General features: G+C 40.4%; 1 protein-coding gene across 12 annotated transcripts in view; it reads right to left on the bottom strand.

The window, feature by feature from the left end:
- Positions 1-17,786, bottom strand: part of ppfia2 (PTPRF interacting protein alpha 2) — a 214,792-nt gene that overhangs the window by 19,888 nt on the left and 177,118 nt on the right. For 11 of the 12 annotated variants that reach the window (XR_012592697.1, XR_012592698.1, XR_012592699.1 and 8 more), the window contains 12 exons: positions 16,135-16,356; positions 13,112-13,258; positions 9,210-9,344; positions 8,452-8,535; positions 7,907-8,038; positions 7,723-7,785; positions 7,303-7,394; positions 5,411-5,543; positions 4,004-4,218; positions 2,813-3,047; positions 602-631; positions 364-494 (listed from right to left, as the gene is read on the bottom strand). Coding sequence is in view for 9 of the 12 variants with exons in the window: in XM_074625823.1 (XP_074481924.1) it covers positions 364-494; positions 602-631; positions 2,813-3,047; positions 4,004-4,218; positions 5,411-5,543; positions 7,303-7,394; positions 7,723-7,785; positions 7,907-8,038; positions 8,452-8,535; positions 9,210-9,344; positions 13,112-13,258; positions 16,135-16,356 (1,619 nt within the window). In the remaining 3 variants the exon portion in view is untranslated. The remainder of the gene's footprint in view (positions 1-363; positions 495-601; positions 632-2,812; positions 3,048-4,003; positions 4,219-5,410; positions 5,544-7,302; positions 7,395-7,722; positions 7,786-7,906; positions 8,039-8,451; positions 8,536-9,209; positions 9,345-13,111; positions 13,259-16,134; positions 16,357-17,786) is intronic. The other variant, XM_074625825.1, reaches the window with a different exon arrangement.

Raw genomic sequence — 17,786 nt, 5'->3', positions numbered from 1 at the left:
ATCCGAGAAGTATTTGCTGCTTTTTGAAGCTCATTTATCCACGCCAATTACTGAAGACTCATCTAATATAGTTGCGACTGTTTGTGCTTTTAAGTTTGACAAAGTACCCAGATTATCTCGAGTGTGCTTAAAAATCATACACGGCAAAACTGGAAGCTTATAAATAAACCGTCTCATTTTCTATCCAAAGCAAAAAAACAGGCAGCGCTAAAGACGACTACACCATCTGAAAACCGAGATCACATCTTACAACATTTGCAAATCATTTGCATCCAAGATAGAGAAGTAATCAAACAAAAAAAAAACTCTAAATGAATTAAATGAAAAGTGGTATAATCAGTCTAAACATGAAGCGACACCTACCCTCGTGCGTCATTGTGCGAGGAGGCTGGCAGTGTGTGTGTCATTCGGACAGTGCGCGGCGTCGCAGGGGGGGATGTCTCACACTTGATGGTGGCCTTGTCCTCACGGCCGTCGTCGTCCACCGCCGCTATCTGAGGGGCGACGGCGAAGAATGTGACATTAGACGTGAACCCTCACCCATTCATCCAATCCAGGGTGTCATTATAGCATCCTTATCGTTAAACTATACGGTGCGTACCTTTCTCCTGTGTTTCCTCAGATCACTGGGCTGTTTGTTGGGCAGAGAAAAGGAAATCGTCAATATCCATGGACATCCGTGTTGATAATAAATGAAAGACTATTGGCTCATTCATATTAATATCATACACCATTAGATGCTCATTCATTGGGAACAAAGAAGGACTAAACACGTCATTTGACCGATCAATAAAATCAAAGCCTTAGTCCTTTAACCCTTTGAATTCTGCAATAGAAATGGTCCACCATTGCCTACACTGGTATTTTTGCTCATTGTGATGTCATTTCTTGGAGTATTTTCAAATTCTTCATATCCCTAAAATCTGTACAACCTAAGTTAAAATGATATGTCAGTCAATAAACCATAATAATCGACAAAATTGAAATTGTGTCATATATTAAAAACAAATCTGATTTTTCAAATTTTTTTACAAATAAACACAAAACATATCGATCCAAAAGATTTCTAAATGTAGAAACATGAACAAAATATTTCTTAACACTTCCTAAGTTATTTGAACAATGCCTATTTTTTTTAATTTTTGAGATATGCTCATTTTTTCTGAGCTTTTTTTACATCAATTTAAACAGAATCACGCAAACGACGATCTCCCGTGGGGAAAACTGGCGTCACCGCGTTTTGTACCGCACGTAACACAATGGCGTCATCACGAGCGTACAATGTGATAACGCGAAAGACAGAGGCCTTGGCTTTCAACTGCAAAAAGAATGAATGCTCTAGCTATTATGGTTTTTGTTTTAGATCAACTTAAATAGGATTAAATGCCTCTGGGTAAAGGACACATTGCACAGATCTCTTGTTCTGGTACATTATGGGGACATACGTGAATATTTTTTTATTTTTCTCAAAGTAAAAAAGTCTCCTTGTTGGTCACATCTGGAGCGTTTCAGCCTCAGGTCAACGTGGAGAGAGTTAGAGAGGAACTGAGCTGTAAAACACATTATTGTGAAACTGCAAGCCATCCCTTTAACACCTGGGTTGCATGATGACAGCTGACAGAGCAAAGACTGTCACGACTTTCTCTGCACGCTAATTTAATGCAGCAAGCCTTAAAAAATGCATGTCCTCCTCTAGCTATACGGCTTAACATGCAGAGATACTCTAAAAACCTGGGCAGAACAGCTGGCTTACCTTTATTCATTTTGCATCAACTGCCAACTCGATGCATAAGCTGCTATGGACACACTTTGCTCAAGTGAGTGAGAAATATTATATACAATACATTTCTCTATTTATTTGCATCTCTATGTACTTACAAAAGTGGTACAATTTAAAAATACATCTTAAATAAATCTATCCCTGAAAGTACACACTCAGACTTATACTCAAACTCTAATGAAACACTGCCGTGTGATGCGAGGACAGCAAATCCCTCATGGTCTCATGGACATTTCTGGCTGTCAAAGACTAAAATCCGAGACAGACACATTTTTGCAACTCGGCGCCTCACAGAAATCCCACTCACACTAGCTGTTGCTCTTGTAATGTAATGGTTGGTGTGAATCCTCAGACGCCACTTGTCTGTATGAGTTTGAACCCCGGTGACATAATACATCTTGATACCGTGTTCTAGCGTTGCAAAAACAATCATACCGCAGGACGTGACTGTAAAGGTCACAATGTATAATGGAATAAAAATCGGTTCATATCACAGATTTGACCAATTTCATGTTGCACGAGACGCTTTGTGTTCTGGGGTTAAAGATTTTCTGCTCAGACGAATTGATGCATAAAAAAAGGTCAAGCTCAGGTATCGTCTCTTCATCTAAACACCACTATCTTTTTGGACAACAATATTATACTGATACGGCTGATGGTGCTGTCCAAGCAGTTTATTAATAACTACAGTTTTTGGTATATTTCCAAATGACTCAAAATGTACTTCACACATTTAGCAAAAACAAATTCCTCATGATTAAATATGTGACCCACAAGGAGAAGTGCAATGAATTAAAAGATGAGGCTCACTTACAAACCACAAAATGCCTACTTAAATACATTTTCGGTCTTATTCCACTTGTAGATTTTCCAGAAATCTTTTTTAGAAACAAATGTTAATATCTATTTCGGAGGAAAACAAGAGCTTATCCTCTAACAGTTAAAGAAAAGATCATTCTGTTGATGTGACCTACTGTTCGTGCACTTCCAGGTTATGAATATGTATTTGGGCTGGGAGAGGAGGTTACTTACCAGTGTCATGACTCCCATGCGCTCCATGTCGCATGTTCGAGGATCAAGTTTGGGGGTAGAGTGTCCGCTGGGCGGGGAGGAAGAGGCCAAGGAGGAGGCGGTGGCTGAGGCAGTGATGGAGGCTCCGTGGTGGTGCATTCGAGCCAGGTTGAGGCCCTCCAGGCTCACGCTGGCCACCCGGTTCTCAATCTCCTCCGCCCGCAGCTCCGTGGACTCCTTCTCCTCCTGGATCAGCCTTGGAAGAAGAGAAGATGGCAGTAAGTATGTGTCGGTCATGGAAGATTTTGCAATATAGTGTAACAATCATGATCATTTGCAGCTAAAAAATTGACTCTTTTTTATCAGTCTCCCTGCTACTGAGTTTAGTCTTATCTTTGGAGGTGGATTTCTGGAGATTTGCCTAACAAATTCCATTAAATACAAACAGTATAGCACAAACTAATTAAAGGCCAAAGTGAGGAGATAAAAGGCTAAAAGTCAGATCATTAATTTCACCCACACCCAGGGTTTAACTTTGTAATTAGCTGCGAGCTCGACTCCTCGCATTCGTGATCGCTATCTGCCATCAGATTTGAATGAACTCTTTCGTGAAAGGGAATGTGGCACCGTGTCTATTGACGGGGATGTAAATGAGCGAAGACCAGAAGCCGCATTAAGAACCCTTGAAATTAAAGACTCTAAGTGAAGTTGCGCCCGGGGTTATGAATACTTATCAGCACGAGATAATTACAGCATTAACAAGCAAGAGGCAGATCACATTTCCTGAAACATTTCGCGCATACAAGAGGAGTGTTTGGTTCATAGACGGGAAGATCTACAGACTGAAAAGACAACTGAGACCTTAGTGTGAGCTTTGACGGATTCTTGTGTGACAATTCAGTCAGAGGCAGCGTATTAATCCATATTTTAACATATTTGACAATGAAAATAATCATTAGTTGCAGCCCTAGAGACAGAGTTATCCGTTGGAAACAGGGCTTTATCCAACAACAAAACAAAGTCAGAAACGTTTTAAGTAATCTGCAAAACGGAATCAAAAGGCGCAGCTTTCCGGGACTTGATCTTAAAAAACATATCAATTGCTAACTTGATTTGAAGTAAAATGGATTAGGAACACAATAAGCAAAGGAAGCAGATCAATACGTCTGGCCTTTTCTATTAAATGAACACTGGAGTGTGTGTCGGGGGTACCGAATCTCCTTGTTGATGGCGTCCAGCTGCTCCTGCAGCATCATGGCCAGCGTTTGTGCATCGGAGTGGCCGCTGGGTGAGAGCAGGTCCATGGAGCTGAACAACGTTTCCCTGTCGTCGTCGTCGATGTCGGACATCTCTGTGTCGCTCTCGAAGTGGTGGCCTCCCAGCCCTAGCTGCTGCGAGCGCCATTCGTGCTCCCCCAGTGATTTAGCCTGCACACAAAGACGGGGAGAGACTATGAATAGTAGATTATATATTTATAAGTATCTGATGTAATACATTTAAAATCTTTAGAGGAGTCAGAGGCATTTATTCAGATGATCAAAGTAACATTTTACTTTGAATTCTTATGAGGAGCTCTGAGGTTATACAGTCCCTTTTCTCACAGTATTTGTAGGAGACATCTTCAACATGTAAATGCAACCAAAACTGTATGCCTTCTTTATCACTTCAGTAAACACAAATATAGACCAACATGATGGAAACACATTTTATTGTACTACAAGTTGCTTTAGTTGTAGCATTGAGAGCATACATCAATATCAATATGGTAGGAACGCACAAAGCTAAGTGTAAGAGATACACTTCTTGAAGTCCATCTTCGGACCATTGCAGACCCACATCATTAACCTCTGCCATCGCACCATAATTACGGAGCCCTGAGTCAGTGAAGTCGGATTTTCCGAATACCACAGTTGTCATTTCCTACGTCCTTATGAATTCTCCTTCACATCTTTCCTTGACTTCAGGACGTTTTCCATTAAAGTCGAGGAAAAGTGGTCATTTTTCGATAATAAGAATGGTGAGTTTGTAGCCTCATTTAAACTTTTAATTTAATCTACAAGGGACACCGTTTATCATTGGAACCATGTATTTGCTGACTAATATTTGCTGGACAGAAGTTATTTTATCCTGGGGGAGGCTAGTCTGGACTCTTCCCCTCACTGGCCCATAAAAAAATAATTGTATGCTACTATAAAAAAGAAATGAGATGAGCTGATCTCATTATTGAAGCCCCTCTACACTCTCTCCTGGTGATAATGTGTTGCTCCCACTAACAACATATAAAACCTACGCTAACCCTGATGCACTGTGGCGCGGACCGTGCCGTGTCTCTCGTCACCAAAATTGCACAAATGCGATGGTCACACCAAAGCATGAGTGACTGAGTTCACCTCTAAACGTGTGTATACCCTTAATACTAGAATTAGTTAAAAGTGTGTTAAAATATATTGAATATAATGCAGTATAGAGGTATTCTCAAGGGAATAAAAAGATGTTAATCTGATTTCAGCATCCTTACCAAAGGTTAATCATATTGACATATTGGAGACTTTTAGCACTGCCTTACAGCCTCAGGGTTTCTAGGCACAGACAGATCGAAGGCAAACAAATAAGACTCACCTTGGTTTCACGCAGACCCATTCGACCTCTCCTCGGTCGCCGGATGACCTTGGCTGAGCGGTAGTGGTCCGACTGGGTTTCAGCCAGAGATCCCAACGAGAATCGGAGCTCGGCTGATGTGTCCAGATGAGACCTGAGAAAGAAACAACTTTTATTAGTGTGCAATAATACTACACCTTAAGTTACCTAGAGTGTGTGCGTAAACTAAAACATCTTCTGGGTGTCATTTATTAAAGATGAACAGTATCCTACTCAGGGACTTTGCCTGAAGGCGATTACATCTATGGAGTCAGATCAATATTAATGAAAGCACACAGATTACGAATGTAATTTTGTGATTTATATATAAATGACTCTCTCCACAGAGTTTTCAAAGCACACAGAAAAATAGTTATTGCTGTGTATAAATATTTTAAAAAATCCAAATATAAATATTAATAGTAATAATAATGGTATGACTCCAAGTCATCCCCCTGTTTAAATTTTTTTTAAATAGATTTTATCATTTTAATGCAGTCTCTGAAACATGTAAATAATAAGAAAAGTGCCCATACATCATTATAACCAATTATTTGCTTATCAGTCTAGTATATCATTTTAAAATGGTGTCTTTTCTCTCTCGTTGTTTATTTTTCTTCATCTCCCTAATGTTTATTTTAGTCTGTCTGATAGATAGATAGATAGATAGATAGATAGATAGATAGATAGATAGATAGATAGATAGATAGATAGATAGATAGATAGATAGATAGATAGATACTTTATTGATCCTGAGGGATACCAACATATCGATATAATGTTGGTGTATTACCCAGCCTTAGTGTACATCAGAAATACATTTGTGTGGACCTTACTTTTCATATGTGGATTTTAAGAATTTTGCATGCATCGGAAAATATTTGTGGAGAGTCATTTAATACAATATAAAACACAAAAAACATTTGTGAATTATTTTGTGTGCATTCAATATTGAGACTGATCTCACTCCATATACAAAATATGAGCCACAGCAAACATTTTAGGGTAATGTGCCCAGTTGTGCACATAGTAAACCAATCAAATCTTGTGTTTGGGTACCTCAAGCGTACCTAATAGTCTCAATGATGTGATGTAAAGTGTACTTCTTCATGCCTCTATGGCTGCAAATTGTGTGTTTATGGAGGAGATTAAGGGCTGCTACTGTCAACACATCAGCACGGTAATATTAGAACTCCATGCAGCATGAAAAGGAAGCCAGAAAACATCCAAGAATAGACACGGAGCGTTCAGTGATACCAGTGTTTCTAACAATAGTGCAGAGCAAATTGTTTCGTCAGTGACGGATAAAATAACAGGACTGCTACTGGAGAGAGTATATCTGCTTTCCAGCATTTCATGTGCTTCCTGTTACACACACAAACTTAGGTTAGATCTGGGCTAAATCTGGGCCTTTTATTAAATCTCTACTTAGCCGGTCAATATCATCCAATACCAAAGACATGGAGATGCTTCCTTGACTGTAGCTACGGGAAGAATCTGTGAGGAACACAGACAATTTTAAGTACAAACCTCTGATTCAGAGTCAAGCATCCGTGTCTTCTTCTTCTTGAATCGACCGTTTGACTGACTCTGAGATAGTCTGTGTCCAAATACTGACTAATGTTTGGACCCATCTTGGTTTCATTTGACCGGCATAGCAACAGTATCTAAGGGTGGCTAGAGTCAGCAAACAGTCAATTTCACAAGTTCAAAGTTCAATGGAGAGTTTCAGGGTCCAGTGGTCTAAAATCATATATGGCTTAAGTGTTCGAAATATTGCCGGCCTGCAAAAACTCATACGAGTCAAACCTTAATACACCTGCACACACACTCACACTCACACACACGTACATACAGACACAAAGCCAACGTACCGCGACAGGGTGGGTTCTGTGAGGGAGCCAGCCCTCAATCTGAACTGGTCCAGCTCCGATCTCAGCTTCTCAATCTCCTCTGCCAGATGTGTCTGGACCAAACAATTTGACAAGATGTCATTACAGGACTCGTCTATGATATCAAACGCCCAAATAATGATTATCCCAGTTATATCATACACAGTAGTCATATTGGTGCATGTCAACACTTGTGGAGTGACACGGCTCAAAGCCATTGGGGCATATTGCATATTGTTGCAAGAAGCTTTTGAAGGTTTATACAAAATGAAAATAATACCAACAACCAACCTCATTATTTCTCTATTAAAAAGTACTTATTAAAGCAACCTCGTGTAAAATGTAGGATATTTAAAAAAAATAAATAGACAAAATCTTAATTTCTTGATCTCTGCAACGTACTTTTTCATGGATTGAGTCTTCGTACTGTTTTCTGTAACCTTCTGAGTCTTGGATTAACAAATTCTGTAAAGAGAAGGGGGAGAAAATAAAGTCAGCAGTGATCAAAATCCACCTCCTCCTGACATTCATTGGACAGAACTGATATGGATAGGTTTTCCATCGACAGTGGCAGCCTTCTCTTAACCTTCTCTTCTAGAGCTGCCATTCTCTCCTTCAGGTGGAGCTGAAGACGCTCGTTGGACTCTGTGAGGAGTCGGTCCACCGTGTCCGAGAGTCGCTTGTTGTGCTCTTCGTTCATCTTTTCTCTCTGTCGAGCCTGGTGGGGATTGAAGTACACAATTGAAGAGTCATATTTCAAAGTCTACTGACGGTCTACATAAATAATGAAATCTAACTTTACCAATTCAGGGTTCAAATCAGGTTTGTATCCTGCTAGATATGCGGGCCTCCAAGTAGGGAAAATAGTATTTTCATACTGTTTTCTCTACTGCAGCATTTTAAGATGACATTACAAAATGTGGCTTTTAAGATGTTGATGCGATCTAAAATAAGCAATACATTATTGCATCATTTGTGAGCATTTTACAAATCGTTCTATCGCCGTAGTTGTGACACGTTGATTTGGTCTGGTGTCAGTGGTGATAAATCAGTCGCCTCAAGCTGTCGTGCTCATGCAGGAGTGGCTGCCTGGTTAGTGTTGCCTGGCACAACGCCTCCGTGGTGACTCACCCGCAGCAGCTCCTGGTTCTTCTCCTCCAGCTGGCACTCCAAGTGCCTCATTCGCTCCTCAATGCTCCCGTGACGCTCTTCCGCCTACAGATGGATCACAGCATAGACGGGACAAAAGAGGGGCTACGATGATCTGCGTGTTTGACAGCACTGAAGGGCAACAAAGAAAAAAAGCAGTGGCGACGACACAAGCCAAAAGCCTCTACCCCCGAACTCAAAGATGGATGTCTATCGTATTAAAGCAGAACAAGAGGAGAAAGAGAGCTGGTTGAAAACAAAGAGTGACAAAGGAGAAGGATGGAGAACGAGGCCACCAAAGGACAGAATGAAAGAGGAAGAGAGCTCCTCCAGCGCTGCCAAGTATGAGCTCCAGCCAGAAGTGCCATGCAGCTGTCCCGTGGTGGTCGAACAGCCAGAGCAGAATCCCAGTAAACACGCTCGCCACAAAAACACTAATAAGATAAATGAATGGAATCGGCTCTCTACAGGAATTGGCAGTAGCTGTGACGTCCTGTGGGACTACCTTCCTAAGAATGGAGTTCATGTCTTGGAGTTTAGCTTCCATAACAAAGTGATAATCATCGGGAGAGGAAGAGGAGCTGGAGTCAGACTACGTGGCCGAGGAAGAGGAGAGGGACATGTTGAAACGTCATGACATGACACCACGTGCACACTTACACACACAGGTATAGTACAATCTAGAGACTGGGGCATCTGTGGGAATGTGTGTGTGTGTTAATGTGTGTGTGTGTTCCTACCTTAGTGAGGGCCGCTATCCTCTGGGCCAGTTCGGCCTCGACCTCCGGCAGCGTCTCGGCCTTCCTCATGGTCTGCTGGAGCTTCTGCTCTGCCAGCTCCAGCCTCTCCTGTAGCTGCCTGTTCTTCTCCTCCATCTGTACACACAACACACCAACGACATCAGCAGGTAGTCATTCAGAAGACTTAAAGGTCCCATATTGTAAAAAGTGAGATTTTCAGTGTCTTTTATATCATAAAGCAGGTTTAAGTGCTATATAAATACTGCTCAATATACGGAGAAATACACACAGCCCGTATTTAGAAATTGTGCGTTTGAAACAAGCCGTTAGGATTTCTGTCCATTTGTGATGTCACAAATATACAATATATAAATCATTACACAGTTTTAAACATAAACATTCTAAATGTGTCCCAGTTTATTTCCTGTTGCAGTGTATGTGAATAAAATCAGCTGACAGGAAGTAAACATGGACCCAAGCTGTTGCCTAGCAACGCAATTCCGTTGCAATTCTTTTGAAATGCACTAAAACGGAGCGTTTCAGACAGAGGGTAAATACAGGTATATTCAGGCTGACAGTGTGAGGAAAATAAAGTTTTTTTTTAACATTACAGCATGTAAACATGTTCTAGTAGAAACACAAAATACAAGTATGAACCTGAAAATGAGCATAACATGGGACCTTTAAGAGATATTGCATACTGAATTCTGCAATAAAATGAAGTTAAATACTAATGGTAGACATATAAAAATGAAGCAATGTTTTTTTTTTGGTTCGATGTTATGCCGTTTCTCAATGAAACTCAAAACTTCCCATAAATGCTCCACATCTACAGCCTAACCTTGTGTCTAGGCCGCTAGTGTCATTAAAAAAAAGATGATTTATTGATTGCTTGAAATGTGTGAATCTTTTGAGCTGTGCGTAGCACCTCTATTTTCTTTTCGCATTGCATTGTGGGACATTAGTGTCCATCAAAAGCAACAAAAAGTAAGTGGATTTACTGCCACATTTTATATTTGTCACTTTGTCAGTGTGAATATACTAACTACTTAAAACCCACTTCAATTTAGTGTTTAGTGTAGAAGAGGGATGCAGTGTATGACTTTTGAGCCGATGAAAGGCTTTTAAAGAGTTTTATTGACAGTAGCCTCACGGTGAAATAAATAAATAAAGGTAAAGTAGAACCGATTGGAATTATTTATAAGTGAGAATAGTGTTTCTGTTAAAAAGAAAAAAACTAAACAACAATTTGTGCAGATGGAATTAGAGCTGTAGAAATATACATCATCCTGAATTTACCAAGACAACAGGGTTAACAAGGTGGAAGTGTTGCTTGCAATAATAACAGCAAACAGCGGCAAAAGCCAAATAAAACTCAAGAGTGTTTAAAGTGAAAATATAAATAAATAAAGGCCTGCTATTCGCGGCAGAAGACATAAATTAAGGATAGTTTACGGTATTTGTGCTTTCTCCCGCTCTCTCCTGGCATCTAACATAAAAAAAAAAAAAAAAACAGTGAGAATGTGAATCTCTTCCTTCTTTCCCTTCTAGTGTCAGCAGAGCATCATCGGCTGGTAGAAAATAGAGCCACGGATATGTTTAGTAGGAGGACTGGCTACTGAAGGCTCTGGCAGCGCGCCTCAACCCGTCTTCAAAATAGCACCATAACAGAGTCAGAATAGCAGCAGCAGCTCTGCACTGCGCCAGGAGTGACAGTAAAAGCAACTTTTACTCAGCAGATACCGGTAATTGCTCTGATTAGATGCATTATAAAGATGGAAATCAGACTCGGCGTTGAGTGACGCTGCCACCGAGTTGACTTGTACTTCCCTGTAGCGTGTTGAGACTTTCCTCGCTGCATTTCTCAGGGCTCTGATCAGTTTTAAGACTTTTTTTGGGGGCTGGCTTGGCAGCCTTTTGCCACCAGCGACAGATGCTCTGCTCCCCAAAGCATCGGGCCTGGCAGCTCAATAAGCAATAATTAGACTGGAGTGGGCCAGCGTGTGTGTGTGTGTGTGTGTCAGTGATATTTTCTGTCTTTCCCATGGGTGTCTGAGACGACACTGGGGGAGCATGACAGTGTGTTTTTGTCTATGATATCCTCTCTAGGTGCCCTTCCATCCCTCTTTTTCGCTCGCAACCCTTCTGTACCGATGGCCAAGGCTACGTCCCCTGAACAACTCATCTTCAAACATCAGCGGCCCGATCCCGGGGTTCAGCCTCTGGCACAACAACAAGTAAACTCATTACACAGCCGGCGAGGAAGTGTGTGTTGTGTGTGGTAGCAGGAGCTTAAACCCAGAGGCTTCGGAGGCTATTTCTGTACGCTCTGAGGGCGTTTCTGGATGCATTTATTATTTGTAGAGTGGTCTTGAAGTCAACTTGGTGCATATTGGGTACATATTTACTGACGCCATCACCCAAAATGTACAACTCCTCGAACCATTACTGACTATTTCGTTAGATAAAAACATGTTGTGAATTTTGGAAATGATTACATCTTATCTTTTTCCAATAAATTTCAACTTTTAACACTATGGAGTTATTGGACATTTTTAGTATGAAACAATCTTACGCAGCCACCACTGGAATTTAGTTGTACAAATAGTATAATACTAATAATATTAGCCTGATCTTTATCTGCAACTGTGCAGAAATACCGGGTTTAAACAGAATGTGGCCTACTAAGTAGGAAAAAAAAAATATATATATTTTAAAATAATTTTATATACAGACTTTTGTATAAATTATCCAGTAAGTGTTGTTATTCTGATTTTAGTTATACATGTGTAAATCTAATTTTGACAACCTCAGAGCAGACAAATCCTGGCGCACCCCATACGGACCCCAGGTTGGGAACCACTGGTGTATATAGGGCTGCAACTAACAATTATTTTCATTGTTAATTGATCTGGTGATTATTTTATCGATTAATCGATTAGTTGTTTGGTCTATAAAATGTCACAAAATTGTGAAAAATGTCGAGCAGTGTTTACCAAAGCCCAAGATGACGTCCTCAAATCTCTTGTTGTCCACAACTCAAAGAAACCAGAAAATATTCACATTTAAGAAGCTGGAATCAGAGAATTTGACTCTTAAAAAAATTATTTAAACCGATTATCAAAATAGTTGGCGATTAATTTAATAGACGACCAATCGATTAATCGTTGCAGCTCTAGTTGTGTACAAGCAAAAGGTTGAAACTTGACTCTGAATTACCAACAGCAGCATTTAATTTCTAAAGAATGGACTACGTTTCCTTGCAGAGAGTTTGATTTAATGTCTGTAAGATAAATATGTAGCTAGAGCCAGTTAGCCTAGGTTTTGCATACAGATGGGAAACATTGCTTGGTGTCTGACCAACTTTCTTCACAGCAAAGCCAAAGGGTGTCTCTCTGTGTGGGCCTACGATTACTTCGGCTCAAATTAGAGTGACATCCTTTTCTATCCCTCCAGAACTCAGCTGCAGCTTAAGCCTGTCCTCATGAGGACGTCACTCAATCTTCTATGACGAGGCAATTCATCTAATTGGCTGCAATGAATCATCAAAAGGAGATCATTGTTTAGTCATATTGTACGGCATTACATAAGTCATGAAGATCACTTCAAAACCATCAGAAGTCCTTCCCCGGTAGTAATTTCCTGTGACCTTATTTGACACAATGTCAAGAGCTTTTTCTCTGTGCATCAGCTCTAAAAGGCTTTGTTAACTGACGGGAAGCGTCTATCTCCCGCAACCAGCTGCATGCACGTTTAATTCTTTTCTGAATCCAGTTTTATTGTTGAGAAAAACGTCTGGCATCTCAGCTCTGAATGGTCCATTTCAGCAGCCACCTGGACCCACAACTCAAATTGACAAAATGAAGCTGGAGAGATTAAAATTCATCATGGATTATACAGACCTGTCTGAGGAACGCCTCCTTATTGGCCAGCTCGTTCTCCAGCTTGTCGTTGATGTCGTGCACCGAGGTGGACTCTCGCTGGGCGCTCAGGTAGCGTTTCTCCAATGTGACGATGCGCTCCTCCATGTCCTCTTTCTGGCACATGGCCTGCATGCAGACCCACATAGTCAGAGCAATCAGAGCATAATGGAAATACAAAAATGAGAGCATACTTAAAACTGTTTGGTGCATTGAGGAGTAGAAAAGTGCTTAGTTTTGTCTTAAATTTCCATTTTTTGGGGATCATCTGCAGCTCTAAATCTAGTTTGTAAACGTACAGGGGGCTTAATTTATACAGCTCCATAATTTCAATTACAGCTTGCTATTAGTACAAATTAGGGCTGTCAATCGATTAAAATATTTAATTGCAATTAATTGCATGATTGTACCATGATTAATCACGATTAATGCAAATTATTCCCACATTTTTATCTGTTCAAAATGTACCTTAAAGGGAGATTTGTCAAGTTTTAAATACTCTTATCAACATGGGAGTGGGCAAATATGCTGCTTTATGCAAATATATGTATTTATTTATTATTGTCAAAATTAATCACAACACAAAACAATGACAGATATTGTCCAGAAACCCTCACAGGTACTGCATTTAGCATATCAAATTATGCCCAACAGGCAACAACAGCTGTCAGTGTGTCAGTGTGCTGACTTGACTATGACTTGCCCCAAAACTGCATGTGATGATCATAAAGTGGGCATGTCTGTAAAGGGGAGACTCGTGGGTACCCATAGAACCCATTTTCATTCACATATCTTGAAGTCAGAGATCAAGGGACCCCTTTAAAAATGGCCATGACAGTTTTTCTTCGCCAAAATCTAGTGCAAGTTTGGAGCGTTATTTAACCTCCTCCGCGACAAGCTATTGTGACACGGTTGGTACCAATGGATTCCTTCGATTTTACAGTGCCATATGATACCAGTATCTTCACTCTAGCTTTAAAACTCAGCCGGCTACAACCTAATCGCGATAACGTGTTAAAGAAATTAGTGGCTCTAAAACGATTTTGCGTTAATGTGTAATCGCGTGACAGCCCTAGTACAAATACTGTAATGACTATGAAAGCTAAAATTACGGCTACAATCTTTTCATAACATGTCTAGAAGCCCTCACAAATTGACAATAAAGCTTCTGTCATCAGATTTGCTCCATATATGACATGACCACAGTATAATCTACACAAGAAACAAGTCAAATACCAAATGAGACAAAAGCTTCATAATGTACAATCACACAGCTGTGATCTCGTATCTCACACTGCTGCCGTGAAACAAGGTCCCCCCCCCCCTCATGACAGCAACGTTATCTCTGAAGCTCTGAGAGCTCATTTCCTGCAGATACAAACCCATGCAAGCACATGTGGTGCTTCAAAACCACACGAAAATAAATAGTAGTCAAGCTGGGAGAGCTGAATAAAGTGGTGCTCTCAGAGGAGGCAGAGCAGGGTAATAACAGAGGGTCGGTCCGATAAGGCCGTGTTTGCTGCTGCCTGCATCGTTAGCAATCAATAGCGATTTCAGCCGAGGGCTACGGTGGTGGGGGTGGGGGGGAATCATCTTATATTCATATCCAGTCCACTTCACTGGCATTCACCTCACACAGACGTATGCTGAATTGGTTTATGATTGGGCTCCTTAATTGCCAAAGTACGACACAAACATCCTCGTTTCTCCCCCAAGTGGCGTTTAACTGGCTGCTTTGGTGCTTTACATGTCGACACTCCAGCTTGAAATGGTGTTGAAGAACCAAACAGAGACAGATGCTTGTTTTTCCTGGAGATTTTTTATGTTAAGTGTTAGTGTGTGTCCTTGAGAAGTGTTTATGTAGCCTACTGGGGTCTGTTTGCATGTTATATTTATAGGATTCACTTGCCATTTTCGACACACTTTTTTCTTTTAGTACTTTCTATGACGCCCATGTCTATAATGCCTTATAAAAATACTTAGAATTTGCTTATAGCACTGTGAAATTATTATATAATTACTCCACACTACATTTTATAATGACTTACAAGTTCATAATAATAATAAAAATAATAATATAATTGCTGGTCTCATTGACATGTTTTGCAAGGATCATAGTGTATTATAATTCTCTTATTATATATATATTTTTTAAAATGTATTATAATCCCGGTCATTAAGTGCTTTAAGTAAAGTGAGAAAATATCATTAAATCTATTAATGAAAATGACAAAATAATCTTAAAAAAAAACTATTGGAATTATAATACACTATGATCCTTGCAAAGTTAGTGAGTGACCCGTAATTATGAAGTATTATTATACTTGACCTCATAAGTCATTATAAGATGCTTTATAATGTGTTATGATTATTGTTATAAATCATTATGAATATTTATGAGTGCTTATAACTAGAGTTGTTCCGATATTGATACCAATATCGGAAATGGGTCTAAAAAAATACTGCCCAAAAACTTAGAATCAGGCAACGGCAAGTACGCCAGTCACCGATCCAATACCATAATTTATTAATCCACAAAAAAATTTACTTTTTTTATTATTAATATTAATTGATATATTTTTTTATAATATATAATACTCGATATTGGCCGATACCGCAAGTTCGGGTATCGTAATCAGTATCGGGAAGGAAAAAAATGGTCCCATCTCTACTTATAACTGTAATTATGCAGTCCTATAAGCAGATTATAACACATTATAAGACAATGTATTATAGACACAGGCGTCACAGAAAGTGTAACCGCTTGTTGTTTGTACTTTAAAGAAGCAGTGTGCCTTGAATTGTGTGTGCATGTGTTTGTGTGTGTGAGAAATACATAGTCATAAAGAGGAAGTGTGAGACTGTATGTTAATAAAAGCTTTTTTTAGCCTGATGCTAGACTTCTTTGATGTCTCTCTTCAACTGTTATTCCCTTGCAAATGTGTGTGTGCATGCTTCTCCCTGTTCCCCAGTGTGTGTGTGTGTATGTGTGTGTGTGCTGTAACCTCTCTGATGTCCCTCTGGTACTTGTTGTTCATCTCCTCTGACTTGCTGAGGTCCTTCCGGGCAGTCTCCAGCTCCTGCTCCACCTCGGAAACCCGGGAGGAGAGGGAGGACATGCGCTCCTTCATCTGGGCCAGCTCGTAGTTCTGCTTCTCCAGCAGGTCCTGCAGCTCCACCACCTGGCTCGCCTCGTGGGCCGACTCCAGAGAGCCGTTGGACAGACGCTGGGGGACAGATGAACAAAGACGTGGGGCGGCAACTTTAGCTTTCAGTTTGACAACAGCATTATTTCATTGCCCTACATACCAGTTTATTCAGGAATCTGGCATTCGGAAAAAAAAAATACAGGTACAGAGTCCTGGTTTGCTTGGTCGTCTGAAATTTGTACATCTTGGCTACGTGATCATCTTTGGTGTTTAGTGTCTTATAGGCACATTTGGCTGGACTCCATTTGGTTTAGGACACTTAACAGAGTATGAATAAATCAAATAAACAGTCTAGTGGCTTTAAACCACGCTTTCTTATACAGATTTTTCTTTTAAACTAGAATTTTACCGCCTTGTAGTTGTATACCTCCATCAACCGGTCAAGTTACATCCATGTCTTTCCAAAATGTCATCACTTCATCATTTTATCATTATCATATCATATTATCTTTAGATTTGTGTGAAATTGTCATATTTAGCATATTAATTCTTGAGTTATGGCCAACAGGTGGACGTTTGTCCATGAAAGGAGCCAGCTGAAGTGGTTGAGGAATCTGATCAGGATGCCTCCTGGACGCCTCCCTTTGGAGGTTTTCCGGGCACGGGCAACAGACAAGAGGCCCCGGGGTAGAACCAGAAAGAGCTGGAGAGCATTGCTTCCGGATAAGCGGAAGAAAATGGATGGATGGAAGTAAGTGGACGTTTGTGCCAAATTTGAGGACATTCGTTCCAGGTATTCCGGAGATATTGGACCAGACAGACGTACGTACAGTCGGACGGACGGACGGACAGACAACCCGTAAACATAATACCTCCAGCCACGGCTGTTGCAGAGGCATAAAAATGTGTTTTAACCTGACTGAAGGTAAAAAAATTGGAAACATCCCATATTAGAAACAGAAATTTGACCTAAAGGTGCAGTGTGTAAGATCTGGCGGCATCTAGCAATGAGGTTGCAGAGTGCAACCAACTGAAATTTCTCCAAGCGTGTCAGGGAAAATGCAAATGGAACACTGGAACTTCAGCGTGATAAGAACTACCTGAAATGGCAAAAACCATCTTGGGGAAAAATTTATTTGACGTGTGTCTTTTTAGCTAACATGGAGGAGGCGGGATTTATGACCTATACTGCAGCCAGCCACCAGGGGGCGATTGAAATGTTTTGGCTTCACTTTTGGGGAGCTGTCGTGTCGTCCATCTTTATATAGTCTACAGTCTATATAGTCCATATAAATAGCTCATTCCAAGGCAACAAAAACACACTAAAGAAAACATACTTATTAATATTATATTCCATTTCTGCCAGTAGATCCCCCTAAATGCAACACACTGTTCCTTTAAGAATGCAGAAACATTAGCATTCAATATGAACCAGGTGAAAAACTAATTTGTGATTTCCTGTCATGCCCTGGCTTCCTGTGGTGTACTGAAGTGGGCCTTCAGAAATC

The sequence above is a fragment of the Sebastes fasciatus genome, chromosome 23, assembly GCF_043250625.1.
Source record: "Sebastes fasciatus isolate fSebFas1 chromosome 23, fSebFas1.pri, whole genome shotgun sequence".
NCBI classification, from domain to species: Eukaryota; Metazoa; Chordata; class Actinopteri; order Perciformes; family Sebastidae; genus Sebastes; species Sebastes fasciatus.
Note: the sequence above shows the minus strand (reverse complement) of the source record. Positions and strands in the feature narration are given on the sequence as shown.